This window comes from Astyanax mexicanus, chromosome 3 (assembly GCF_023375975.1).
Source record: "Astyanax mexicanus isolate ESR-SI-001 chromosome 3, AstMex3_surface, whole genome shotgun sequence".
NCBI classification, from domain to species: Eukaryota; Metazoa; Chordata; class Actinopteri; order Characiformes; family Acestrorhamphidae; genus Astyanax; species Astyanax mexicanus.
Window position 1 is genome coordinate 41818563 of NC_064410.1, and position 23442 is coordinate 41842004.

The window sequence follows — 23442 nt, forward strand, 5'->3', positions numbered from 1 at the left end:
TTCAGTAGAGACAAACAAACAAACAAAAAAAGCTTTAATCTGTTGGTTTTTGTAAATGAAATAAATTAGCAATACTATAATTTTGTAAAATAATAAATAATGTAAAATAAAAATGTAATGTGGCCAAAAAAGCAAAATACAGTAACTTCAAATACATTTTCTTAATATGTTCTTTTTAACAAATGTGAACAATTTTCAAACATTTCAAAAATTTGAACTAATATTGTGTAATGTACCCTATGGCATATATTGTAGCTCTTGTCCAGTAGTCCTCGTTTCTCTACAACTTCATCAAATACTCTGGCTTTTGCTTACATTTGAAATTCAACTCACAATTGATGTCCATGTGGCCATGTGTGTGTGTGTGTGTTTACTGCACAGATAGGTTAAAGGTCACATTCCATCTGAGCTTTCAGCATAAAAAGTATGTTGAGTATGATAGTCTTGTCTTATCATCGCTATGCAACTACAAATTGATTTATTCACCCACCCCTAAAGGCTTATCTTTGCTCAACGATAAATATGGATACGCATACAGATGGAGCTTCTGTCTAAACTGTAAGTTCATTGTTCTCTGAAAGCTTCTGGATAGGAATGGATCAGAGCAGTAGCACTGGAAACTGTAGGGGAAATGTGGTTAATAGTTCAAATAGTTCAAAGCAAAACATTACCACTGCCATATGGACACAAATCTTAAAACCGTTTACAGCCAATCACCCAAGTGCCTCTTTTGTCTTTCTGTAGTAAGTATATTGTCACAACCTCCTCTATCTTCACCATGTTTGTCACTGTTTCAATCTGCCTTCTATTGGATGCATTCTGCAAAATCAGTTTCAATATAAAGGATACATAGAAGTATGTGGGCACAAAGTATATGACAGTTATTTGAAATGGACATGTAAATTTTCTTTTATGCTTCTTTCGCTAGTTAAGCATGAACTAGCTCATAGATCTGTTCTAACTTGTGTAAAAAAAAAAAAAACGGGTATAACACAGTATGTCCCCTTTAACGCTCTGAACTCCTTACAGACTCCAGACACCAGAGCAAGAATTGAACCCTTAGAATCAAGCCCCTAGAGCTATGAGACACATATTACCTGCTGCGCTACCATGCGAAACTTCCTAATCAATACCACTGGACTACAAAATCAACATGTTGTGACACTATTACGATATACCAATATAGATGATATATTGCCCAGCGATACCTTACAGCAGGTTATCAATGTGTCAGACTTCATGCTGCAGCTATCAGGCTCTTTTTAGTCCAACATAACAACTCTTGGCTTCAGTTTCAACAATACATTAAAAGACATTTTTTTTGTTTGTTTGCTTTATCTGATAAAATATATTATTGTTTCATAAGCTGGAAGATGTTTTTAGCTGGATGTAGGAGTGTCACAATAGCTATTTTTTTGTGGACAATATACTGTTCTTTAAATAAATGGAAAAACAATACTTCTGATATTGATATCTTAAGCTATCTAATAAGAACATTTAGACAATATAGAAAGGTTTAATTATGCAAAATAAACAAACATGACCTGATTCACATTAATAATCTTCTCATTATGTAAACGCATTAAGCAACACTGAGGTCAGTTAAACTGACTGTATTTATATCCATATGTTGTACAATAAGGTGATAATATAAATATTGTGACAGGTCTAGCTTCACAAAAAAAAAAAAAAAAACTATTTTAAAATCTACATTTTACCTAATAATAATTACAATATACAAATATAATTATAGCTTTGGAAAAACTAAGAGACCACTTAATGATTATATTTTTCCTTGATTTTACTAAATTTAAAACCTTTGAAATATAATCAAGAGGAAGATGGATGATCACAAGCCATTAAACCAAAAGCAGTGTGTTAGACTGGCGAAGGAGAACATGCCAATATGCATAACTGTGATTAAAAACCAGGGTTATTCCACCAAATATTGATTTCAGAACTCTTAAAACTTTATGAATATAAACTTGTTTTCTTTGCATTATTTGAGGTCTGAAAGCTCTGCATCTTTTTTGTTATTTCAGCCATTTCTCATTTTCTGCAAAAAATTTTTTATTTGTAACTTGAGGGAAATGTTGTCCGTAGTTTTTAGAATAAAACAACAATTTACAACAGTTAATTTTCACTCAAACATATACCTATAAATAGCAAAATCAGAGGAACTGATTGAGAAATTGAAGTGGAATCTTATTTTATTTTACTTTTTTCCAGAGCTGTATGTGTTCACATAAGACAATCGTTTCAAATACATAAAAAGTACCACATTTCTAAAAAAAAAGGCTTTCCAACTTCCAGTTCCTAAGCTCCTATCACTCTATCGCTCATTTATCCTTTTAATAAAACAAAGAAAGCAATTCCATGAGGACACACAGTACAGGGATAAACGTTTTACTGAAGAACGCACGATGCGCTTCAAAGAATGATTTATATAATCAATGACTCACGAGCTCAGAATAAAGCCGCATGGAGATCTTACTGCTTTTGCCTACAAGTGAATGGTTCAGTACCAACATCAGCATACCCCACTCACCAATTAGCCTCTGCCTGCGCTGTCTCTGGGATGAAATCAAAAAGTTGTGACTCGGCACGCCTCGGCTACCTTTGAACAACAGAAGGTAAACAGCGGTACGGGGACGCTCGCACGTTCGCTCGCTCAGTAAATACGAATAACACTTTATTCTTTCCCTCCATTCAGAGGTTGAAACAAGAGGTTTGCGGTTTGTGGATTTTATCCTTTTCTGTCAACACGTTCTCAAAGGAACGCACACTTGGGATTTGTGAGCGGCGTTCACTGGTTCAGTGGCTTGTCACTGCACAGGCTTTCTAGTGTGAGCGCTTGTTCCTGATCAAGAGACAACTGTTCTGACAAGCAGCTGGCTACAAATTTGTGGACCTGAAAAGTGTTAACTAATTATTCATTCAATTAAAGCCTTTGAAGCGTTTGCCTGGAACTGAATCTGATCCTAATGATTACTTAGATCACAGGGTGATGGCTTCTTACTGGTTCCCACAATTCAGAAGACTTAAATAGGGAGAAGAGCCTTCGCTTATAAAGCCCCAACACTGGAATGTCTCGGCTGAAATCTCACGTGTTTAGTTTATTTATTGGTAATTCTTTTTTCTTTTAGTGAAGGGGCTGGTAAACTGAGAAGCTGGTCTAGTCATTCCTCTTCTTGTAGGCAATTACTCAGGTTGGCACACAGCAAAACAGGTGGATTCCTGTATATTAAGGTGGATTTGTGTCTATGTTACCTTCTGGCTCTTTCCTTTTGTTTGTCAGATTTGCCATAATCTGATCATCTCATTCACATTCTCTGTACTCTACTCTATAAATGAAATGAGTGTTCACCTGTCCGGCCTGACACTGATGCAAGTTTGGGAGCACCGCCTCCTTCATTATGAACCATCTTTACTTGGATTATGAATGCTGTTAGTATTATTACAATAATCATATCATATTTACCATTAACCATTAATCATCAGTACTTTCATTAGTCCTACCATCGAATGTATGACTATTTTACTCTACACCAGAGCATAAGTACAGCCTGTGATGGTATGTGATGGTTTGTTGTATGGTGACTTATTATCAATAATACAGCTCTGGACAAAAATAAGAGACCACTTAAAAATTAGGAGTTTCTTTGATTCTTTGATTTGATTGAAAACCTCTGGAATATAATCAAGAGAAGGATGGAGGATCACAAGCCATCAAACCAAGCTGAGCTGCTTGAATTTTTGCACCAGGAGTGGCATAAAATTATTCAAAAGCAGTGTGTAAGACTGCTGGGGGAGAACATACCAAGATCATTTTTGTTATTTCAGCCATTTCTCATTTTCTGCAAATAAATGCTGTACATGACAGTATTTTATTTGGAATTTGTGAGAAATGTTGTCCATAGTTTATACAACAAGGTTCATTTTACTTTTGCAAGTTTAACCAAAGGAGGATGGGTCCTCCCTTGTGAGCCTTGGTTCTTCCCAAAGTTGCTTCCTCCAGCATTGAGGGAGTTTTTTTTTTTCTTAACCAGTGTCACCTTCAGCTTACTCACTGAAAGATTTGTGTATATATTTTATGTTTTATATTTTGTTGATTTTTGTCTTATAAGTGATTTCTTCAAAGCTGCTCTGCAAAACTATCAGCTGTAAAATTCACTGTGTAAATAAATTTGATTTGATTTGATTTCATCCCAAAATGTAGTATGATATCGCCAGAAATCTCAGGGTTCAATTAAAACAGTTCTCTTCTTTACAGATCACCGCAAACAGATACATATTTAGGCTAAATTAAGATTGTGAACGCTTCCAAAGTGATTTTTCCATGCCAGAACCTACTCAGCAAAGGCTTCCAGAGCCAGCCTGCCTTTGCTCCTCCAACATTAAAAGGCTAAGAGACCTTGATTTGGAGTTTGAATGCTCTGTATTCGGCTGCCATATCCACGGCAAGGATTTATATTTAAATGATTTGAAATTACAGAGCAGCCTGGCTGGCTTCGCCACATATTCCAGGGTGGCCTAATTAGGGAAAATATGCCAATATATGCCCAATAACCCTCAGAACATATCCAAAATAATTCAGACTACTCTCAGAACACTAAACTCATCAAACTGTGATGCTGGCTAGAGTCAGTTGAAGTCAGCTGTGGGTTTTGGGACATTTCATGTGCAGCCTTTGTGAGGGGAGGAGATGGACGCAGCTCAGTGACATCAACACTGGTGCCATCCTGCTGTCCAGCCCACATACACACACACTCACACACACTCACACATAGACACACAAACACACACAGTTACAGTCAGTGGGTGAAACTGAGAGAAACACTGCAGCAGGCCAAACCAAGCTGTGTGAAAAGAGCATGTGCTTGTGTGTTTATATGCATGTGAGATTTCTGATAATGAGCCTTACCAATGTTGCTGTTTGCCTGTATCTGCTGATAACCTGGCTGTCGGCATGGTGACGGGGGTAGATTAGATGCTGTGAAATGGATATGGACCCGAGCAGGCGTGACCCGAATGAGGGCAGAATTTGAATATCTGATTTAAGCTTATTTTAACTGATTCTTCTTAGGTGACCTCCGTCAACATAGTCCAACGTCTATGGAAATTACCATTGGAGCTTTATCATAGCTGTAAGCCCAACACTGGCATGTCACCTCAATCTGAGCACAACCTTCCAAAGATGCGTTCCAAAGTCAATGCTGCAACCGAGATGCATTTCTGTATGTATGATGTTACATCATAGAAGACATAGAATAAGGGATCCTTTGTATCCAGCCAAGAATAAACAGGTTAAGGAGATTCTTTGTCCCCAGGGCCATTAGACTTTTTTTGGACATTTTACTACATCCATGCATATATACATTTACATATACAGTAGTAGGGTCAGTGTCACTTGCATCATGCAGTTTTGCTCTGTAGATCATTTATTGGCTGGCTGAATCATCTACTGCACTTTTCTATCAAAGTTTTTGTATCCTATGTGCAGTAGATATTTATTGATCTATCTGTCTGAAAAATCAGCTGAAGTTCGTAATAATTTAAAGGATGCAACTGAGGTATCCTTTGTGCCAAAGAAAAACAGCTCCATTAAAACTGGGTGAAAATGTCAGGAAATAAAACGTCTAGTGCACAGTTTGTGTTAAAACTATTTCTGTGAAGACATTAAAAAAAAGCTATGTTTTTTATTCCCTCAATGTAATCATGTGACCCTTGCGCACGATACCGTTGCACACGTGACCTTTACAGAGCCTTGTTAGACAGTTCCAAACAGCCAACTGAGAAGGACTCTTTATTAAATAGTGCAACCTACACTTTGGAATGCAGCTCTCATCAGCAGGTAAATCACGCAACATGAACAAAGCAGTTTTCTTTCTCTCTGAGCTTTTTTCACACGTGTGAAAAAGAAGCCAAACGTGGGCAGAGACGGGAAAAGCACAGCCAAAAAATGTAGCCAGACCCAAACCGAGGGGGGTATGTTTAAAAATTACATCAAACACGTAACCTCTGATTAACACTTTACAAACATGCCCTTTGACCAGAAATTGTTTTTTTTTTTTCTCCCAGCACTTTTAAGATCCTGTTCATCTTTGTAATTAGAAAGCAGTGATATGTAGGTCCAAAAAAAATAATAAGTTGGTATCAAGCTGTGACTAAACCTGCTTGTGATCCAAAGACTTCAGTAAGGCAACAGAAGGCCAGCAAAACAAACCAAAAAAAAAAAAAAAAAGCAGCGTAAGATACTCTGCCATAGAAGCACTAAGAAAGCTCTTTAAATAAATCCAGTGGAGTAAAATGATATAATCAGAGATGGCAGAAGTACAAAACTCTATACTTAGGTAAAAGCACAAATACTCCAGTTAGAAAGTAGAAATTGCATATGATTTACATTCAAAAGTATAAAATGTGATCATTTATGATTTGATTAATATTAAAAGCCTGTTTCTTATATACTGCAGTGTTTCCACAAGATTGTTTTTCAGCAGCAGTGGCAATTTTACTGTAGAACTATATTGTAACTTTTGTCCTTCTGTATCATAAACAATACTTTAGAATTTTTAAAGGTGGCATGGTAAATCTGGTGTCTGGAGACTTTATTTGCATTGCGTATGTTGTTTGCAGCTGTAAAACCTCTGTTCTAAATCTAATCACAAGAATACACTTCCTGTATCCATCTTTTCAAATTAAAAGCCCTCTACAATGCTTTGCTAATCAGGTTTTATGATTATACTTCATAGAATTCTAAAACAGAGGCGGTAATATTTTTGTAGTGCTAGGGACCAGTATGAGAGTAGGTACATTTAACAAAGTACAATTACTTTAAACATAGTTGTTTCTTATCATTCAGTATCAGTCCTTCTTCATATACAGTAGCTTTCACAAGTGATTTAATAAATAAATATTCACAGCAGTACACAGAGCAAAAAATATACAACTCTGGAACAAAAGAAGAGACCACTTCAGTTTCTGAATCAGTTTATCTGATTTTGCTATGTACAGGTTTATATTTGAGTAAAAGGAACATTGTTGTTTTATTCTATAAACTACGAACATCATTTCTTCCAAAATCCAAATCAAAATATTGCCATTTAGAGCATTTATTTGCAGAAAATGAGAAATGGCTGAAATAATTAAAAGATGCAGAGCACAAATAATGCAAAGAAAACAAGTTCATATTCATACATTTTTAGAAATCAATATTTGGTGGAATAACCCTGGTTTTTAATCACAGTTTTCATCTTGGTATGTTTTCCTCCACCAGTCTTACACACTGCTTTTGGACAACTTTATGCCACTCCTGGTGCAAAAATTCAAGCAGTTCAACTTGGTTTGATGGCTTGTGATCATTTATCTTTCTCATGATTATATTCCATAGGTTTTTAATTTGGTAAAAAAAAAAAAAAAAAAAAACATTATTTTTAAGTGGTCTCTTTTTTATTTTAATTTTTCCAGAGCTGTATACATATTAATCTGGTGTGTTAATGTAAGCGTGTCCAACCCTATTCATTAATATGTCATTTATTTTCTCGCCAGCATATCAATAGCTTGACTGAAAACAACACATTCTAAAAACTTTTCCTGCACGTCTGTTTTAGTTGCATGTATGCTGCTGTTAAAATGTATCTTAATGGGGAAAAAAAACATCACAATTGCTGCTGACAAAGTCAGTATTACACAAAATCTGTCCTTAGACTAATTTCCTAAGACTATACAGAACAATTCATAATATGGCCACATGCAGTACATATCGTATGTGTTGCATATTTTGCTACACAACAGTGCTATTTTTTTTATTAAATAAACAAATTCCAAGCAAATTCTGAGGACGTGTTTCTTTATTTTCTTCTCACACTACAAACTAATATACATGAAAGATTGTTTCATTTTCATCACAATGACTATGGTATCACAGTGCTGGCAGCGGACACTGTGACCCGATGATGACTCCCAGCAGCAGCAGCAGCATGAGTAAGAGAAACTTGGCTTACCTTGCCGTACGTCCCTGGGCGCTATGGCTATGGCATTCTTGGAATGCAGCTGGGTGACGCAGCAGTCGTCTGGCGGAGGCTGCAGCACGCTGGAGCTAGGGTCCACAGAGCGGTTGTGGGGGGTGGCAGGCAGCAGGGGGACAGGCGGGCCGGTGTTGGGACACACGCAGCCCGTCTGGGTGATGCTGCAGCCCACGCTGTCCCGGCCGGATCCCCAACCGGAGCGCAGGCATTCCTCGAACCAGCGGCACAGCACTCCACAGGTGAACTGGCTGGAGTTCTCATTGTTGATCAGCAGTACTTCCACAAGCCTGTAGTCCAAGGTCTCGGCGGACAGAGGCACCTTGGCCTCCGGCGACCTCTCCTCTCCTTCATCAGAGTCCCGGCTCGAGTGAGCGCTCAGGCACAGCTGCACGAAGTTCTTGTCGAACTGCAGGAAGGTGTGAGGGCCGGGCACCAGGCACAGCTCCACGGCCTCCGGGTCGAGGGGCTGCAGCGGCGGGCCGCACGTTTGGTTGGGTAGATAGTGGTCCAGAGGCAGGACGAGCGGAGAGAAGGCCAGGCACACTCCGGCGTGGCGATTAAAGCGGAAGTAAAGAGAGTACTTGGTGGGGTCGGGGTTCTCCACCGTCCAGGAGCAGCCCGCAGCCAGAGACAGGGGGTTTGGGAAGAGGTCCCTGAGTGAGAAGGAGCCGTACAAGACCCCCGCCACCAGAGAGGAGCAGGGGGTGCTCTGGCCCAGCGGCTCCACAGCCCAGGCCAGCGCGAGAAGGGACGACAGCACAGACAGGCAGAGCTGACCAGCAGTGTTCATCCTATGTCATTTGTCCTGTAGAGACAAAAGGAAAAAGAGAGTGAGTAAATCTTTTCTTCTCTTTTCTAGGTGTTTTTTTTAAGTCATTTTTTATACACAAATATACAACCCCAATCTGCAAAAAAAAAAAAAAAAATACAATACAATAAAATAAAATAAAATATCTCTAGAAATTGTGGAATTTTTACAATTTTCACAATTTTAGAAAATGTTCCAGAGCTGAAAATTGTGTAGATATTAGATATGCCACCATATCCAGCACAAACTGCCATCAAAGAATTTAGAGAATCTGAAAAAGGAAAAGCAGAGTGGATAATTTTTTATATTATCTAGAAGTTTAGTCATTTTCTATAGCCAAATTTACAATCCCAATTTCAAAAATAATGGGATAGTGTGTAAAATTTAAATACATGAAAAAAGAGGGAGAATGCAATGAATGCAACCAATTCATTAAAAAATATATTTAAATAAATAACATTTTATAGCAGCAGCACATTTCCTAAAAAAAATGGGACAGGGCAATATAAGGCTGAAAAAGGATGTGGTACTAATAAAAACAGCAGCAATACAAGCCCTTTGCAACTAACTCACATGGGTACTGGGTATAAAAAGAGCATTTTACAGAGGCAGAGTCCCTCAGAAGCAAAGATGAAGCAAATAAGCAAATGCAAAAAAAGAAAGTTTTTTTTTTTAATTTCCACAATTTTAGAAAATGTTACAGAACAGAAAATTGTGTTAAAATATTGGATATGCCATCATATCAGCACAAACTGCCATCAAAGGATTTAAAGAATCTGAAATCTGAATCCTGAATGCTGGTGATCTTCAGGCCCTCAGGCAAAGATCAAAACGAAACTGCTCAAACCCCCTGTTTGACTGCAAAAGTCCTTCCTGAAGGCTCACATGTGGTGCACTGTTCTGTTTTCTGTGCAGGAAACCCAGATTACTATGACTTTCATGGAAGAGTCATCAATAGAAAACAAAAAAAAATTCTGCATCATCATACTCATTGGGAGAGACGGCCAGACACACTCCTGGCTAGTGATTAAAGTGGAAGGAGAGGTAGAGGTAGAGGGTAGTTGGAAGAGTGCTTTGATTTTTTTATAGCCTTAGGTTTTTGATATGTCTGTACTGTTAAACATAGATAAATATTAAACATTAAAAACCTGCCATGCCTGGACATCTTTCCTCCCGTAATCTAGTAAATTGAATACATTTTTTGTATTTTATTTTTTTCAGTCAAAATGGCCATTTCTTATTTTGATGCATTACTGAACCATTTTAACTTCCTGAAACCCAGACGTTTGCTTTCTATACCTATTTGGGATTTGTACAACATAACAGATATAAAAAAAACTAATCTTTGTCTTTGGTCAGAAAGTCTTCATGTATTTTTGCAGAAAACAATGTGTCTCATATGGGGAGAGTAGTTTATTTTAACATTTAAAAACAATCCATTAGTTATTAACAAAATTTTAGCTCTCTCCAGTAGGTCAATAAACTAGTTTCAAACCTAAAATTCAGATAGCATTTTTACCTGGCCCAGGTTTCTATCTGGACTGGCTGTAGAAACATTCGACTGGGATTCCAGCCAGCTTGTTTTCTCTATATGAGTCCAAAGGATCAACGTATTAAAAGTAGAAAAAAAAACAAAAACAGGGTATCAAGAGGTTACGAGTGTAGGCAGAGTATGAGTTCACGCACCAGCTTTTGCCCTACACGTGTAATAGACACTTTGGGTAAACTTGACTGCATAATCCCTGCATAATATAAAAATAAATAAATAAATGAGTATTTAAAAAAACTGTCGCTACTGGCGTTAAGACGCCTGGAAGCAAAATGTTAAACTTTTCCGTAGATGAAGAGGAAGAAAAGTAAGGCAGGATAGAAAGTTTGGAAACTTTGTTACTTGAGTATGTGATTCATTAAGAGATTTACATTGCTAATCCTCCTTAATCTGTCCTGTGGAGAGACACAGGGAAACGCTTTGTTTAATATTAATTTCATGAGTAAACAGCCTCGTGGCCAGACGGAGGGGGTTGTGAAAGAAGCAGGGAAAAGAGAGGGAAGAGAGCAAATGCTGGGGAAGAGTGAGGATAAGCAGAGAAAGACAGAGAGAGAGAGAGAGAGAGAGAGAGGAAGAGGAAGAGGGTGTGGGAGGGAGATGTGTGTCACAAATCCGGCCACTTTAGTGCTTTGACAGTGTTAATGAAGCAGAGAGTTTTTCTGTAAATCAGCCTCCTCTCTCTCTCACTCTCTCTCTCTCTTTCGTATCCCCCGTTCTTGACTGCCAGACGGCTCCCCCCCTACCCGCCATCCATTCATTTTCCCCCCAGCTGCATGCCCGGTTCTAATTCAGCTCCTACGCCTCTGCTTTCACTCTTCATTCAGCCTCGCACGCACACTCGCGCCAGCCTCTCTCCCTTAATTACATATGGCCACTAAGCTGCATTAGCAGGCCCCAAGCCACTGTGTCAGCTTCAGCGCCACATCCTTCCATTTCTCTCCATCTCTCTGTCACTTCGTGCCATTTTTCACCCTCCCTAGCTTTCCATATGTCCCTCCCTGGATCGATAGATGGATGTGCGTGACTTAGATTTTTTTTTTTTTTTCTACCCCCCTCCCGCCACTCTCCTCAAGCTTGTTTGTCATTCTGCCTCTCCCGCCCTCTCTTTTTCTCCCTCTCAATCACTCTCGTGCCCTGACTGCTGCTACTGCCGACACCGTCTCCTCCCTACTTCTCCCTCTCTGTTTCCCCTCTCTCGTTCTCACTCCCGTCTCCTGTACTTTCTCTCTCCGCAGCCTGGCAGATCAGCCTGTAGCTATGGATCTTTATGTGTGAAGGTCGAAGACCTATGTGCTTTGGCAGCTGTCGAGCGCATATGCATGAGTGCACAAATACACACACACACACACACACACACACACACACACATATCATGCATGGCATTATGACCACTTATTTCCTAGTTTCTACACACATTATTAATGTTTTAGCTATAGTTCTGTATCTGTTTCTCTACAAAATTTATTATCCTCCATTTACCGTGTTCTTCAATGGTCAGGATCCCACAGAACTACCAAAGATCTGCAGCTCTGCAGTGATACTAGCATAGTGGTAGATAGTGTGTTAGTGTTCTGCTGGTACAAAAAAATAGATCAGACACAGCAGTGCTGCTGGAGTTTTTAAACACCTCAGCATCTTGTGACCACGGACAAATGCAAAAATAAAAAAATAGTTTCCGTGTCTGACTTTATATCAACAAGGTGGTTATAGACATAGGATTGTCTAATAGACTGGAAAGAAAGTAGGCACATCCTGTGCAAGGCACATCACAATGCTCATTGCTCATTGCTATCTTACATAACGACGGAATTTATGAATATATCTACTCTGATAGGCGTGTGTTCAGATTGCTATCTTGGCGACGGAAAACACAGGTGCATCAGTGACTGATTTAAACCCTGACAACAGTCACCTGTCAGACGTCATTATCTATTTTTGCTACGCAAATGTGCCACACATACACCCCGTCTTGTCACACACACACAGATGCACCGCAGTGCACAAACCCAACTTTTACATCAACAGCAAAAACAGAATACAAAATCTCTTCAAAATCTCTTCCCACACCTTCACAGCGTGAACAAGTAGATCAGTTTTTTCTCTGCTGAGAAGCGCAGAAGCATTGCGCAGTTCAAATAGCAATCTGCCAAAATCAAAGCAAACCTGGCTCTTAAAGAGAACGGCGAGTGACTCGCTGATTGGTTAATTTTATGTTACACACAAAACCCACTCATGATTAATTAAGAGAATTAGTACGTGCTTTTTGCTTGTTTGGAGTCAAGAAAGGCATTCAAAGACACACTGACATGCCTTAAATCAAGATGGTGTGCAGTTAACAACTCAAATATAGATTGTTAAAATAGGGCCCACAGTGTTTAAAAACTCCATCAGCTCTGTTGCGTCTGCTAAGAATGATCCACCACCCAAATAATACCTGCTCTGTGGTGGACCTGTGGGTTCTTACCATTGAAGAACAGGGTAAAAGGAGGACAACAAAGTATGTAGTATATGGCCTCTAATTATAGAACTACAAAGTGCTTAGTGGAGTAAAAAAAAATAGAATTGCTCAACCTAAACAAGCAGGAAAACCACCATGCACAAAACTTTTAATTTTAGTTTTTGAATTTCAAGCAATTTAATTTGACACTGGCACACTTACAAATAAATCAGATTGTTTCAAATGTTCAGATAGAGAAAAAAATTAAACCTTTTTTTTATAAATCTGTCTCAACAAGTTATTCAAGTTCAAGGCACAAGTAGCAAGAATTAACATTTAAATGATTTAGCACTGAAAGCGGAAAAAAAAACAACAACATGAAGAGGCACATACTGCATTCCTGTATTATTATGAGCTGATTATAAATAGCCCTAAAAAGTATCCCTAAAGCCATCTACCAGCATACAGTAGGTAGGCTGGAATTAGAGGCTGTCAGCGCTGACAGTTAATTTGTGTTGTGAATGCAGAGTGGAGGGAGTTTTTTAAAAGAGGCCTATAAACACACAAGTGTTTGGAGTGGAGGCATTTTGTCATATGAACGTTCCTTTCCCGGCTCCAGCTTATTGAGTGCCTTGATTGAGAGCCATTTGGTAATTCCAACAGTAACTTCAAAAAGGTTGTGGACAAAATAGATTCAAGCTTAAAAGGTGGAGCAATCAAAGGCTACACAAAATGGCCGCATGAAAAAGTACTTATTTATTCAGCACTTCGCTCTTTTTCTTTTTTTTTTTATCAGATGATGATTGAGACTGCTTCAGGTGCAGAGGCGAATGCCAAAAGGTTTCAAAGCCTGTATAGCTGTATAGCATCTATGAACCTCCAGAAGAATGCTAAATAACTCCTATTATTCTGACAGGGAAAAGATAGCTACAGCAGGCCCCACTTGACTATTTAATAAACAACACCTTAAATCCCATTAGAAAATTGGAAAAAAAATGAGTCTTGTATAAGACAATTTGCTTGCTCAAGAAAAATAATTAGGTCATTTTGGTTTTTCCAAAAAAAAAATGGAGTTTGAAAGCATGATCAAAAGAAAATAGAGAAATTGCCACTCTTAACAATGGTGAAAAATGTGGTGGACCACCAAAACTGCCTGCATTCGAACAGACTGTACTTTCATCTTTGAGAGAGGAGACAAATTTAAGCCTCAAATTCACTCTCTCTTCAGATGTGTAAAAAATATCCACTATCCATCTTCACACTGTGAGAAGACAGCAGAGAACAACTCAACACTGACTGTGTGTAAAAGTGTAGAACTGATAAAGAAGATTTTACTGAGGAAAGCAATCAGACAAAAAAACAATAAAGTACGTTTTCACATTAAAGCCCTGGTGAAAAAAAAAAACAAAACAAAAGAAAACTTAATTGTAACTAAAACATACTGAGAAATGTCTAAGAATGCTGTAAATATACTAATAAACAAATGTATATACTTACTTCAAATATATTAAAAGCACATTAATATTATGCTTTCATCCAATGTTTGGAAGTAAACTTTGATCATACTTTTTAAAAAGTACAATATAGTGTATTAAAAAAAAATAGACTACTGTGAATTGCACTTTTAGTTTAATGTACAGTAATTCCATATACTTATAAAATACTTATTTACAAATATACTTTTGTACCTTTTTAGCAAAGTGTGTTAAAACAACTGTTTTTCAGTAAATATTTCACTTAAAGTACAATAAATTATTACTAGTAATTAAAAAAAAATACATTTGTAACACGCTAAAAATTGTAGTACAGTACATTAAAATATATTTTTATACCCAACGATGTATACTAGAAGTGTGCTACTTACAAAATACAGGAACAAGAAGCATGTTTGCCCTCTAATGTAAATATATTTAACATCAATTCTTAGTACATTTCTAATACACCTAATATACCTGGTATATATATATAATAGTGATACAGGTGTAATACTTATTAAATGTATTATAATTTTACTGTAAGCATATTTACAATATGGGGCTAAATACATGAAGCAATACGTTCAAATGTTACTTAAGTATATTTTAAAGAGTTCCATTTTATCACAGTTTAGTACACTTCGAGCACAATTTAAGTAAGACTTTTGTGGTATTTTCATGCAATTAAAGTCTAATTCCATTTTAGCACTCTTTAAATATACTGTTTAATAATGTGGCTACAAGTACACTTTAGTGCACAACAGCAGAATAATGTATAGTATACCTTAATTGACTTTTTGTCACTAGGTAGGGCTGAAGCTCATTGGTCTTTGTGGACGTTTTCAGAGCAACAGTCTCAATATCCAGGCCTCAACATCATTAAATGTGTTTAGAATGACTTGGATGGCAAAAAGAAAATGCCTCAACTTGTACTTTTAAGAATTAACTTCATCAGGTGTAAATATATCCCTTCCCAGAACAGTTTTACTTCAAGTGAACGATTGTGAATGCCCACAGCTGTATAACTTGTGAAGTGCTAACGCTGACCCTGGCCAGCATGCTCATGGCAAGCCGACGTGAAATTCAAGACATGAAAGTGGGTGCCAAGCTGTGCAAGTATTTCGGATTCCTCCAAAACCCAAAGTGTTCATATATACTGGGAATATGTCATAGAATACATCATTATTGAACACAGTAAAGAGAGAGTACTGAGCGGTAATGATCGTTACTGATGGTTTCTGTCGTCTTGGATGTGACTTTGCAGGTTCCCTATTGATACTGGGAAACAACATTAACAAATGTATGAAAGGCAGTAAACTAAACACACACACACACACCTAGCTAACACACAAAAAAGAAACTGTCCATCATGGAGCACCAGCCCTGTCGCTAATGCTATAGAGGTGCTCCCTAGACACAGCTTCTGAGGTAAATAAATGCTCCGCTATAGAAAAACGGAGCTATAATCAAAGAGAGGGCTGGAGCGGAGATGCAGGGACGTTTTTTTTTTTTTTTTTGATTGTTGGACTTTTGAGGAACAGCGATCGTCCCTGATCTCCGGCACTGCTGGCTAGTCTAATTGGCTGTGGAGTTAGAGGTGAGAGTACAAATGGCTGCTAGTTAATGAGGAGCGTTTCGGATCTAGAGTGGTGCGGGCGGCTCCAAGACTGTTTGTACCCTATATTGCTCATAATGTTACATCATGAGAGTGCGACAACCGACCAATTAACAGTCAGGTGTCAAAGAGGTGTCAAAGCGACTTTTAGTTAGCGACTTGAAGTTGGTTCACACCTTCAAAGCTCCTGAGGCTTTCAAAACCCTTTGTAATAACACTACAACTCTTTGTACCTCCTGAAGCTAATGAGCAGAGTATACAATAAAGGCATATTCACTGCTTCAGCTTTTGTTATTCTCTTAAAAATACGTTGAAAGTGGCCTTTCAATTAAGCTTTAGAGGGTTGTTAACGTTAATGCATCTTCCAAGCAGCAGTAGCTACATGTGTACATAAATATACATTACTGTGTAAATGTACACCCTAAGCCTATTTGTATCTAAAGCAGGCCATTTGTGGTCTCGGACTTGAGCAGCTGTATTGTACGTTGAAGGCAGCAGCATTTCATCCTTGGAGATAATGGAGAGCTTGCTGCTTAACAGAGGCCAAAGAGAGGAGGCTCTTCAGTGGGATCAAAGGGCCAGCAGTGGGCTCTCCAACCAGCTTGTGCAACACAGTAATGACCCTTCAAACGCACTAGAGGAGCACACTGAATACACATGGACGAACAAGTCGGGTTAAGGACACATGCAATGTCCTCGAGAGCCACACCAAGAGGTCCACACTTGGCTCCAAATGAGGTCAGCAAGTACTTTACAAAGTGTGACTCTACGTACTTGATCAGAACGTGCTTTAGAGAAATATCTAACTGGTCCAACTCATAGTTACATTTTCAACCCCCTATAGAAAATGGTGACACAGCCATTCTGAGGTGGGATCATGAAGTCCAGGGTCCAGGGTCTCTACAGACTCTTTCTCATTTGCTAATTTGAATATGCGAAGATACTACACGATCATCAGAAAATGCAATGCAAGTAAATATAGAATGAATTCAAGTTCAGTGAATGCACTCAGCTATTTTAAGTTGTGCTCGCTGCCCACACACAGCATGTCTAGTCCCTGTAGAGAAGTACTGCCATTAGAATAGCAGCCGTGGAGCAGTGAAACAGTGTGTTCTCTAGAATGATGGTGCTCCATTCAACACTTCTTGATGGATGATTTGGGGAGTGAGGGGATGAAGTATGGTGGTGATCATCCAACTCCTCATACAACCTCACTAACACTCTTCTCAATCAATCAAATACTTAAAATAATTCTCTACAATCTAGTAGAAAGCCATCCCGAACAGAAGAGCTGATACTACAATTAAAGCTGAATAAACTCCTAAAAATATATAATGAATATGTTATTTTATGTAGACAGTTTATGTACAGAATATTTATATCACGTGATGGTTCTTTGAAAAACTCTCGGCTTGCTGCATTTAGGCATATCTGTGAAGTTTTTGAAAACCAGTATGGGGATTTCAAATGACTAAAAGGTTACTAAATGTAATTCTATGTTTAATCTGAAAATCCAGATACTTTATTTTTTGTTTTTTTAGCTTTCCTCCATGTTTAACCCTCCTATTATGTTCGATTCAGGAACAGCAATGGTTTTCCAGGATTAATTTGACCTGCTGCATGTTTAATTATCCAAGAGATGTCTGAAAACCAAAAAAAATCCTTACAAGTAGTGTAAATATTTTCATTACTAATTATTCTATCAATATTTAGTGCAATGGTCATCCTTACCTGTAACAGGTAATGGTTCAATTAGGATAATTTACTCATTTTTCATAAAAAAAGTAAAAAAAAAAAAGTAAAAAAAAAAAATAAATAAAATAAATATATATATATATATATATATATATATATATATATATATATATATATATATATATATATATATACCTTTTAAACATTGTAATTGTTTCACTACTTTATTACTTTTAAAAGACCAACATGTAAAACAATAGTTTTAGATAACATTGAAACATAACATTACAATTTTGTTTTAGTTTTAGTTTTAGCAAAGGCTGGTTGCAAATGTGTGAGATGAACCATTTTCATATTATATGTTGATCACATTAATTAAGGCAAGCAGAAGAAGTTTCATAGTGAAAAAGACTTTAAACAATTTTTCCTAGATCTTCAAACTTTAAAACGGGTCAAACTGACCCGGAACATAACAGGAGGGTTAAAAGGCATGTGTTCTCCGTGTGATGCTCATGTGACATGCCAATCTACTCTGATTGGCTAGACAAGCACCACTGCCAGAGTCAAGTGGGGAGCAAAGTGGTTTTCCAATCATGAGGACACCAGTTGGGTTGGTCCACCATAGTTCAAAAGCGTTGTTAAAGTGCCCTCTTGACTAGTGTCGTATTGCCCTGCCCTTTGAGCAGCCTGAACCTTACAATACAAAGCATGGCAGCAACACTTTGTCTCGGCACATGTACTACACTTCCCAAAAAAATAATAAACTAAAATAATAAACTACCATCAAGAGCTCAAACATACAGACCTACTCTGACAAGTTTACAAATAAATAAATACAACTTTTGACCCCATTCTCCCAAATCAATCAGTTTTCAAGTTGTATTTAAGTTTGTCTGAATGAAGCCCTTTACATACAGCATCAGACCCATTTATCGGCTCATTCTACATTCACTAAACACTCTCTAAATAAACACTCTCTGCAGTCTGCACTATTATGCCAAGTCACTATTGATTTCTTTAGATTAGCCACTAGAATTAGGAGGTCTAGCAGTATGTAGTACTGTAGTAATGCAGATCACTGCAGTCATGCAAACAAAAAAGCTAGGCTTTTCTGTGTGGAGAACCGCCTATTTTTCAAAATTCCACCATTTTCAACACCACAAATAGCTTTTTAATAGCTATTCGTAGGCAGACCTACCTGCAGTATTAATACCACTCATCCTTTCATTTCATTTGACTGAGCCTTGTTTTTGTTTTCTCTGTGAAAGCTGTAATTTATCAAATTGCATGCCTACCCTATAAATGGTGTCATAAACGGACTGACTCTGCACTGCAGTTCCAGCTAAGACTTCACCACAAGCAAATCTCATCAATTAGATCCATTTGACTAAATATGGCTCTTTGTTAAACAATAGATTAGGAGTTACTGCTAGAGCAGAGCACTGCAGCCAATACACACAAACAAACTCAACTACTCTGTGTGATTTTTGTAAAACCTCCAGTTCACACTGTTCTGGGCAGTTCTCCTCTATTCATGCTGTTCTAGAATACTCTCCACATTCACAAAGTTCTAGAATATTCTCCATCTCCATCTATGTTGTATATCATGTATTACGTATTATGTATATTGTATATATATATTCTTCATTCACACTGTTTTTGAATAATCTCCATTCACGCTGTTTAGAATATCCTCCTTGCACACTGTTATAAAATATTATTCATTCACACTGCTTCTAGAATAATGCTCATTCACACTGTTTTGGAATATCCTCCTTTCACACTGTTCTAAAATATCCTCCATTCACACTGTTCTTGAACATAATACTTTGACACTGTTCTAGAATATCCTACTCTCACATGTTTCTAGAATAATCTCCATTCACACTGCTCTGCATATCCTACTGTAACATTGTTCTAGAATATTCTCCATTTGTTTAGAACATTCTTCATTCACACTATCCTATAATATTGTCAATTCACACTGTTCTAGAATATGCTCCTATTACACTGTTTTAGAATATCCTCCTTTCACTTGTTTCTTGAACATACTACTTTTACACTGTTCTAGACTATCCTACTTTCACATGGTTCTAGAACAATCCTCATTCACACTGTTCTAGAATATGCTCCTATTACACTGTTTTAGAATATCCTCCTTTCACTTGTTTCTTGAACATACTACTTTTACACTGTTCTAGACTATCCTACTTTCACATGGTTCTAGAACAATCCTCATTCACACTGTTCTAGAATATGCTCCTATTACACTGTTTTAGAATATCCTCCTTTCACACTGTTCTAGAATATGCTCCTATTACACTGTTTTAGAATATCCTCCTTTCACACTGTTCTAGAATATGCTCCTATTACACTGTTTTAGAATATCCTCCTTTCACACTATTCTTGAACATACTACTTTCATACTGTTCTAGAGTATCCTACTTTTACATGTTTCTAGAATAATCTCCATTCACACTGCTCTGCATATCCTACTGTAACACTGTTCTAAAATATTCTCCATTCACAGTGTTTAGAACATTCTTTATTCACACTATCCTATAATATTCTCAATTCACACTGTTCTAGAATATGCTCCTATTACACTGTTTTAGAATATCCTCCTTTCACTTGTTTCTTGAACATAATACTTTTACACTGTTCTAGACTATCCTACTTTCACATGGTTCTAGAACAATCCTCATTCACACTGTTCTAGACTATCCTACTTTCACATGGTTCTAGAACAATCCTCATTCACACTGTTCTAGACTTTCCTACTTTCACATGGTTCTAGAACAATCCTCATTCACACTGTTCTAGAATATGCTCCTATTACACTGTTCTAAAATATTCCCCATTCACAGTGTTTCGAACATTCTTCATTCACACTATCCTATAATATTCTCAATTCACACTGTTCTAGACCATTCTTCATTCACAGTATCCTATAATATTCTGAATTTACACTTGTTCTAGAATGTCCTCCTTTCACTTGGTTCTTGAACATACTACTTTTACACTGTTCTAGACTATCCTACCTTCACATGGTTGTAGAATATCCTACTTTCACATGGTTCTAGAACAATCCTCATTCACACTGTTCTAGACTTTCCTACTTTCACATGGTTCTAGAACAATCCTCATTCACACTGTTCTAGAATATGCTCCTATTACACTGTTCTAAAATATTCTCCATTCAGTGTTTCGAACATTCTTCATTCACACTATCCTATAATATTCTCAATTCACACTGTTCTAGACCATTCTTCATTCACAGTATCCTATAATATTCTGAATTTACACTTGTTCTAGAATGTCCTCCTTTCACTTGGTTCTTGAACATACTACTTTTACACTGTTCTAGACTATCCTACCTTCACATGGTTGTAGAATATCCTACTTTTACATGGTTCTAGAATAATCTTCATTCACGCTGCTCTACAATATCCTACTTTTACAATGTTCTAGAATATTCTCCATTCACAGTGTTGAAGAACATTCTTCATTTACACTATTCTATAATATTTCCTACTCACACAGTTCTAGAACATTCTTCATTCAAACAATTCTATAATATTCTCCATTTACAATGTTCTAAAATGTTCTTCATCCACACTATTCTAGAATATCTTCCTTTCACACTGTTTTAGAATGTCCTTCATTCACACTGTTCTACAACATTTTATATTTTCACTCTGTTTTCTAATATTTGCATACTGCTATCCCCATTCGCACTGTTCTAGAACATTCTTCATTCACACTGCTTTAGAATATCCTCCAATCACACTGGTTAGAATATTATCCATACACACTGATCTAGAATATCCTCCTTTCACATGGTTCTTGAACATACTACTTTTATATTGTTCTAGAATATCCTACTTTCACATGTTGTAGAATATTATCATATCATACTGTTTTAGAATGTTATCCCCATTCACACTGTTCTAGAACATTCTACACATTCACACAGTTTATTCACACAAAATATTTGCATACTACTCTCCCCAATCACACTGTTCAACAATGTTCCTACCATACAGTATTCCACAACAGTGTGTCTCAACCAGTGATGGTATAGTTACTTTGAAAAAGTAATCCAATTACTGATTATTAATTACTCCTTTAAAAAGTAACTTAGTTACTTTAGGGATTACTTGATTTTAAAAGTAACTAAGTTACTTTATTAGTTACTTTCAGCAGCTGCAGACACCACCTCCCGCCGCGGCGCCGCCTTAACATAAAAACTATAACCAGTTTTGCCAATACTCCCTTTATTGGAAAATGCATTTTTAACAGCAACAATGTATCTCTAGACATTTAAAGTTGAACTATTTCCTGAAAAAATAAGTTTTTTTTATAAACATAAAAGACAATTTCTCTTGAATTAACTTAACATAAATTATTTGTTTTATAAAAAATAAAATATGGTCTTTCTTGATTTCACTTAACATAAATACTTGTTTTTATAAAAAAGAAAAATAAAGAAAGTCTTTCTTGACCTGAAATATTTAATACTGTAAATCTTAACATTGAACCTGTTGTTCTCTGCAGGGCAGCAAGGAGTGGTTTTATAAAACAAAACCGTGTATATGGTCTAGGCCAGGGATCACATATATGCGGACTGCGGTCCGGGTCCGGAACCAGACGTTGTCCAGTGCGGACCCAAACCAGCAAACTACTGAAAAGTATTTAATTTTGACAGCGTTCATTTAAAGCGTCAGAACTTTTCTTATATTTACGGTATACGCGCTCTGCGGCACAAAATCTTCAAACGCTCTCCTCTGCCAATCAGATCTGTGCAGACCGCTGCCCTGGCTAGTGAATTGGGACGCGGCCGGGAAAAAACGCCTTTATAAAGAGATAGGGAGCCCGAGAACTGGCGGAAAAATGAGAACAGGCAGAAACTAAAGACATGCCGAGCGCGAGAGAGAGAGAGACAGGGGAGGATTGTAAAGGTGACGGGAAAGGGAGCGGTGTGTGTGTGTCTGTGTGTGTCTGTGTGTGAGTGTGAGGTGGATAGAGAGAGAGAGTAATGCGCAGTGACTTGGATAAGTAACTTGAATCTGATTACTGAATTGAAAAGGGTCAGATTAGAGTAACGCGTTACTGACATCACTGGTCTCAACCCTGGTTCTGGAATCCATAGAGATTTTAGTGTTTCCTGGCTCCCAACTATGGCTGATATAATCGATTACAGAAAACAGGCTGTACACTACTACACTCGAATATTGGGGTTTGCTGGGGTTTCTTGGTCCTGCACGCTCTGACCCTTAGTGTTCACGATTAAGGTGAGGGCTAATGGCCTGGGATTTGGCCTGCTTAAGCATTTTATCCTGGGTTAGTGAGTGTATAGTGACTGTTCTGTCAAAACATTGACCCACTTCAGCAGTTTCGGTATAAAGCCTTTAGCAGAAAGCAGTGAGCAGGAAAAAAAATGAATGGTTCTGCTTCACAAATCAGGACACCCAGAGAGAGAGTTGACCCCCTGTACCGCTCTACACCCACCCCCACCCCTCCAGTTTCATCAGGAGCCCTCTGCATTGCTGAGGAATGGGATTAGAGATTAGGAATAGCACTTTGCTCCTGGGTGACATCTGACCAAAACCTTGCTGGAAAATGTCCGACGGCACCGGAGGCAGTTAGCAAGGTCACATGGACCCTCGCACCGGAAGACTAAATTACATTTTTGAGAGCACACAAGGAGTTCAGGGCTTTTTTACCTCTACCCCTCAGGCCCGGCTGGTAAAGAGTGGGCAGAGGATGGCCAGCACTGAGGCCCTCCACCATCGACATGCTTACCCTGCCCATTAGACCTGCCTGCTTTGGCCAT

The 23442-nt window shown here is 37.7% G+C and overlaps 1 protein-coding gene across 10 annotated transcripts in view; it reads right to left on the bottom strand.

The window, feature by feature from the left end:
- The window catches only part of adgrb2 (adhesion G protein-coupled receptor B2), a 522385-nt gene that overhangs the window by 378647 nt on the left and 120296 nt on the right, over positions 1-23442 (bottom strand). For all 10 annotated transcript variants that reach the window (XM_049475339.1, XM_022683130.2, XM_049475336.1 and 7 more), the window contains exon 2: positions 8004-8832. In XM_049475339.1, the coding sequence (XP_049331296.1) occupies positions 8004-8817 (814 nt within the window). In that variant the 5' untranslated portion in view covers positions 8818-8832. The remainder of the gene's footprint in view (positions 1-8003; positions 8833-23442) is intronic.